General features: G+C 46.9%; 1 protein-coding gene across 1 annotated transcript in view; it reads left to right on the forward strand.

The window, feature by feature from the left end:
* Positions 1-6,596, forward strand: part of LOC111978266 (tumor necrosis factor alpha-induced protein 3) — a 19,576-nt gene extending 12,980 nt beyond the window's left edge. The window contains exons 4-9 of the mRNA XM_024008231.1: positions 2,931-3,072; positions 3,385-3,555; positions 3,754-3,934; positions 4,169-4,956; positions 5,257-5,471; positions 5,597-6,596. Coding sequence (XP_023863999.1) covers positions 2,931-3,072; positions 3,385-3,555; positions 3,754-3,934; positions 4,169-4,956; positions 5,257-5,471; positions 5,597-5,869 — 1,770 coding nt within the window. The 3' untranslated portion in view covers positions 5,870-6,596. The remainder of the gene's footprint in view (positions 1-2,930; positions 3,073-3,384; positions 3,556-3,753; positions 3,935-4,168; positions 4,957-5,256; positions 5,472-5,596) is intronic.
* The last annotated feature ends 6 nt before the right edge of the window (positions 6,597-6,602 follow it).

A 6,602-nucleotide genomic window follows, 5' to 3' on the forward strand; every position in this document is an offset into this window, starting at 1 on the left:
TACAGGTCTTTGTCAAGGGCGATGGATAGTTTTTTGCTGTTAATAACTCGCAGTCTTTACCCTGTGGTGATGTGAAAGATGGAAGTTTTATATTTCACAAAACACGAATTCATAGTAAAGGATTGTATTGAGTAACGGGCACTAGGTAGAATAAACTTACCCTCCACTCTACATGCCTGGATCAAAACCAGATTGGACAACTCTACAAAGTTTGAATGACGTGAACATCATCATTAACTCAGCAACAAAAGAGTTGATTCAATAAAAGAGCCTACACCTGTATGTAAATATCTACCCCCATATGTCATGGCTTTGAAATGTCATGTTGCAGGAGAGTGGGAACTGGTCCCTTTCTCCATGCTGCTTCTCGAAGTACATGCTGGGGGTGCAGGACACGAGACCTGGTCCTGAGGAAAGGCCACTAGCACAGTGTGCTTCAAGGAGACCGAAAACAGGCATCTTTTAGAAGCACCTGTTTCCAAGACAGAGCTACTTGCAGTCTCAGGAGTTCACCCAGATCTGGCCATGCGTTTACAGCACCATGGGTGATCGGAACGGAGGCCCCCTCTACAATCCGTGGTTGTGTTTGAATAGCAGACACCTCCTCTAGCGACCAGGATAAGTGTTACTATAGCAGGGACCTCCTTCTACCGACCAGGGATGGGTTTAACATAGCAATAGACCTCCTCATACGACAGGATGGTGTTACTATACCAGACCTCCTCTACGACCAGGGATGGTGTTCCTATAGCAGACCTCCTCTACGACCAGATGGTGTTTACGATAGCAACCTCCTCTACAACCAGGATGGTGTTTACTATAGCAGCACCTCCTCTATGACCAGGATGTGTTACAGATAGGCAGACCTCCTCTACCAACCAGGATGGTGTACTATAGAGAGACCTCCTCTCATAGCGACATTGATGGTGCTTACTATAGCAGACCTCCTCTCAACAGAGTGCTACTAGTAAACATACCATGGTGTGTTACTATAGCAAGACCTCCTCTTACCGGACCAGGTGATTTGTAGTTAGAGAACTTCCTAATGACCAGCTTTCTTGCCTTCTAGCGACCCTACCCACGACAGTTTGTGTTACTATAGCAACCTCCTTCTACACCAGATGACGTTTACTATAGCCAGTACTCCCTCCTACGACCAATTGGATGGTGATATACTATAGCAGACCTTCCTCTACTACCAGGATGTTGGCTTACCACAAATATCGCATGACCTCCTACTTGACTGAGGCCCTTAGACTCTGAACATCGGCTGTTATCTTATACAGACCCTCCTTTACGACCAGTATTGTGTTTGAAATCAGCATTACCTCCTCTCACGACCAGGATTGGTTTACCTATACAGGCAGAACTCCTCTACGACCAGGGATGGTGTTCTGATAATAGCAGAATCCTACTACGACCAGATTGGTGTACTTATGCTAGAACCTTCCTCTACGTACCAGGTGGGTGTTACTATAGCAGACCTCCTTTTACGACCTGGATTGTTTGAATACAGCAGGCCTCCTCTACGACACCAGATGTGTACTATAGCAGACCTCCTCTCACGACCGTGATGTGTGATTTCCGTCTATATAGCAGATCTAGCAGTTATTGTTTAATAGCAGACCTCCTCTACGACCTAGATGTTTATACTAATAGCAGACCTCCTCTTACAACCAGGATCTGTGTATTGAATAGCAGGACCTCCTCTACGACCAGGATTGGTGTTTACTATAGCATACCTGGGCCAAAGACATAACGTCAAATACTTGATACAAGTTGTTCTAGTAATATGTGTGCTTGATTTAGTTTTTGGAATGTTAGCACTTTGAGGAACCTTGGCAAACTTAACTATCCCAAGTGCAAACCATAGGCCAGAGTATTGAATAAGTAGTTTGACATTAAATTTCTGACTCCAGCGTATCAACGCGTGCTAAATTTAACTCTCAAGGTAATTGTCTGAGTAGTTACTCACCCAGGTGGTATATTTAGTAGTTGTTCATCTGTAGATTAGTATCACCCAGGTTACTGTCTCAGTCAGTTATCACTGTTAGAGTATCACCCATGATTCATGGTTAGTAGTATTTGCCCAGGTCATTGAGCTCCAAGTATCAGCCTCGACAGGAATCTCGTTAGTAGTATTCACCTGTTAGTTAGTATCAACCCAGGTCTGTTTTATGTACAGTATCAACCTAGGTTGACTTATGTTTACCCAAGTCTGTTAGGTAGATGTTTCACCCAGGTCTTACGATAAATAGTATGTTTTCGCCCAGGATCTGTTTAGTCTCTAGTATTCACCAGGTCTGATAGTTAAGTGACACCTGTTTTTAACATAGTGTATCACCCAGGTCTGTTAATAGGAGTAGTATCACCTTGTTTACTAGTGATCCAACCCAGGTCTCGTCTAGTAGGTTCATATGCTCCCTATCCATCGCTTGTGCACTAGTATCACCCAGGGCATGTGTAAGTGTCATCACCCAGGTAATATGTTAGTAGTTTCACCCAGCGTCTGTTTAGTAGTATCACCTGTTACTAGTACACCCAGGTCTGTTTAGTAGTATCACCCAGGTATTGTTAAGTAGTTTTTCACCCAGGTCTGCTTAGTAGTATGCACCTGTTACTAGTATCACCCAGGTCTGTTTAGTAGTATCACCCAGGTGTGTTAGTAAGTATCACACAGGTTGTGTTAGTAGTAATCACCCAGGTCTGTTAGTAGTATCACCCAGGTGTGTTAGTAGTATCACCCATGTCTGTTAGTAGTATCACCCAGGTCTGTTAGTAGTATCACCCAGGTCTGTTAGTAGTATCACCAAGGGTGGTTAGTAGTATCACCCAGGTCTGTTAGTAGTATCACCTGTTAGTAGGATCATGTAGGATGTTAGTAGGATCAAAGCAGCTAAATTGTTTGTAATTGATTATTCTTCTGTCAGAATTGGGAGGAGGAATGGGAGAAGATCATCAAGATGGCTTCGCCTGTGTCCAGCAGCAACGGGCTGCATTTTGACTCCCTGGAGGACATGCACATCTTTATCCTCTCCAACATCCTCCGCAGGCCCATCATCGTCATCGCAGGTACAGCCTTTCTCAATGGAGCCTCTCATCACTCAGTTCATCAGAAGTTCAAACCCAGACGTATATGCAGTTTCTGTAGGTCTTTCTGTAGATTTGTCTACTACAGCAGTAGAATCAGTCAGTGTGCTGTCTTTTTGTAGGTTTGTCTACTATAGCAGTAGAAGTAGTCAGTGTGCTGTGTCTGTAGGTGTGTCTACTACAGCAGTAGAAGCAGTCAGTGTGCTGTGTCTGTAGGTGTGTCTACTACAGCAGTAGAAGCAGTCAGTGTGCTGTATTGTGTTCAGTGACTAACTCATGGCTGTATCCTTACAGACCAGGTGCTGCGCAGCATGAGGTCCTGCTCCTCCTTCTCTCCCCTCAATGTGGGGGGCATCTACCTGCCTTTGCACTGGCCTCCAAGGGAGTGCTACAAGTACCCCATAGTGCTYGGCTACGACTCCCAGCACTTTGCCCCCCTCATCACCATCAAAGACAGTGGCCCAGGTGTGAACAGTAACCGTCGTTGATAGATTACTGTGTTGAGAAGTGCTTGTAGGATGAGGGGGAATGTGACCTATCTTCCACATCTTACTAAATTGGGTCATTTATTGTGCTGTTTTGGTGTACAGTGTCATTGTGTCCCAGAAAGGTGCTAGCTATATACTACTTACTGTTTATCATCATTATGACTGTGTGCCTCAGAGATCCGAGCAGTGCCGCTGATCAACCCGGGTCATGGGGGCTTCGAGGAGCTCAACGTGCACTTCTTGATGGAGAAGGAGCAGACGCAGAAGGAGAGGCTTCTGAAGGACTACCTAATGCTGATGGAGATCCCTGTCATTGGACTGGGCTACGATACCACACGCATCATCAATGCTGCCAGGTGGGTGGGATGCTAGAGGCATGGAGAATGATAGAGAACAGGATGTAAAGCACTGTTTAAAAAGCACAATACAAATCTGTTTTCAAAAAGTCTTTGTGGCATAATAGTACTTTATTTATTGGGGTGGGTCAAGTTGAGAACCAATTGTCATTATTGATGACCTGTCGGCCTGGCCAAGAGGTGTATAATTATCCTATCAGTAGTATTGAGTGTGTTGCGTGCTGCCTTTCCCAGGCTGGATGAAGGGAACCTGCCTGAGGACATGAACCTGATGGAGGACTACCTCCAGTTGGTCAACCACGAGTACAAGCGCTGGCAGGAGGACAAGGACCAACTGTGTGCCGCCCCCCACCCCCATAGACCACCCCCCTTCTCCGTGTCTCAGCTGTCCCTCATCGAGATCCGATGTGCCACACCACGGTGCACCTTCTACGTCTCCGTGGACACCCAGCCACACTGCCACGAGTGCTTTGAGAAACGCCAGGGCCAGCCCAACGGGAGGATAGAGGCTGCCCCTACGAAAGGCGGTAGTCAGGCTTGTGAGCCGGGGTGTAGTAGTAGAGTACGGCCCAGCCCCCCTGGCTGCCTGGCGGTGTTATCCAGCCCGCTCTCGGTCGCTCCACCGCACTCAGCGTCCTGCCGTTACAGCGAAACCCATGCCATGAAGTGCAAGATGCCTGGCTGCGTTTTCACCCGCAGCAAGGAGCACAATGGTCTGTGTGAACGCTGCTTTAACAGCCGGCAGAATGCACCAGGGAGGTGCGGCATGTGCCACCAGGAGGCCTTCAGGATATTTAACGGACTGTGCCCCCCGTGCTTCCAGAGTACTGGCACAGAGCGGGGCGAGGAGCCCCAGCCGCCGGCAGCAGTGTCCTCTTCTGGGTCGTTATGGACCCAGCCCCCGCCCAGGGAATCTGAGTGCTCGGGCCGGCCCTGTAAGAGGTCAGGATGCCAGTTCTTTGGGACTCAACAGAAGTGTGGATTCTGCACCATCTGCTATATGGATTATCAGACCAACCACCGTAAGTCTAACCAGATGCTTGTTCTTAGTCATTTTAACAAGAAATGCTTTTCTTTTCATGTCCCAGCAAAATATATAGATTTAATCTAAAGGAATCAGGCCACATCAAAAGCCACAGCTGTCATGTCTTATCTTGGTCTACTTATGTCAGTATAYTTAGAAACAACATGAAACTAACTCGATGTTTACACCAGACACAACTGGAAAAGCTGCAAATTCACCTGAATCTCAAGAATAGTTGATATTGTGTGTGGTCATATGTGAGTTTGACATGTGGTTTCTCTGGGTTTATCTCCTCCAGTAGCGACTCTTCCACCTCCTGCTTCAATCCAGACTCGCCACGCGTCGGAGGCAGGCTTCCAGAATGCTTCGCGCTGTCAGGGCCCGGGGTGTGGGGCCATGGGCAAGGCCATGCTGGAGGGCTACTGTAACAAGTGCTTCTTTAACGAGCAGAGCTCCAGGTTCAACCAGAATGCTACCAGGGCTCCTGCTGCCCACTCCCCTCCGCTGGTCATGGTGAGTGTCTCCCTCCCTCTCACACAGGGCCCAGTGACTGTACACCACATCTTGAATTGCAAATCATTTTTACAGTTTCAGAGTGTAGAATGATTTGTTTCCTCTTTGTTTTTCTCTATCTGCAGCGAACTGCTAAACCAGAACAAGACAGACCCAGACAGACCCAGACCCAGTGCAGGTGGAATGGCTGCAGTAACTTCTCCCCCGGCTGCACAGACCTGTGTCCAGAGTGCCGGGCCACGCGGGGGCAGAGAGAGAGCCGCAGGGAGAGGCCAGGGGCACCTAAGGAGACGATGAAGCAGAGCTGTAAAGCCCAAGGCTGTGACCACTATGCCAACATAGAGAAGCAAGGCTTCTGTAACGAATGTGACCACTTTAAGCAGGTCTACATGGGGTGAGCCCAAAGGTTTGGGGAAGATTAAAATGGTTGTGCCACCATGCTAGTCAATGCATCTCTGAAACTAGTGACCATAAGGCCAGAAGCCCGTTTTAACATGTGCTCATGAAGAGAAAAGAGCAGGGGCAGTAGAAATGGCCGGCAGAATACCTCTTAGTGCAATTATTATTATCCCAYGTGTACAGGATGAATGGTGAGGTATACGTGTCAGACAACGGACAACGTGTACAGTATGTATCATGCTGGACTACTGATTGTATCTTGAAAAAAGCGCAATACGTAAGCTGCTTAATAATACGGCCAAGCAATTATCTATCAAGCAGCTAGTCACCGACACAATAATGTGATAAATTGCAGCTTTTGTTTAAGAACCTCATTGACCAAAATTCTGACAACTGCAAAGTTGTGCCAAAGCCATCACGACCACTAACAAAATGAGTTTGGTCAGTAGAAATGTGGTTTAAACAGGATTAGGTACAGTCAAAACTGTACCTACCTAGACAGCTAATGTACAGTATCTGAGCGATTGTGAGTGGGCAGGACCCTTAAGTACTGAATGGTGCTACTTGAACAGAAGTCAAACGTAGAGGTTATGTTACATGACAGAGAAAAACAGTAGTTAAAACTCAATAATATTCAACCTCAGTACATATGTTGTTGTGTTCTTGTTTTCAACCTCTCCCACTGCCACATAGATGTCTACAGGCAGTACATATGTTGTTGTGTTCTTGTTT

This window comes from Salvelinus sp. IW2-2015, linkage group LG18, assembly GCF_002910315.2.
Source record: "Salvelinus sp. IW2-2015 linkage group LG18, ASM291031v2, whole genome shotgun sequence".
In the NCBI taxonomy this organism is placed as follows: domain Eukaryota; kingdom Metazoa; phylum Chordata; class Actinopteri; order Salmoniformes; family Salmonidae; genus Salvelinus; species Salvelinus sp. IW2-2015.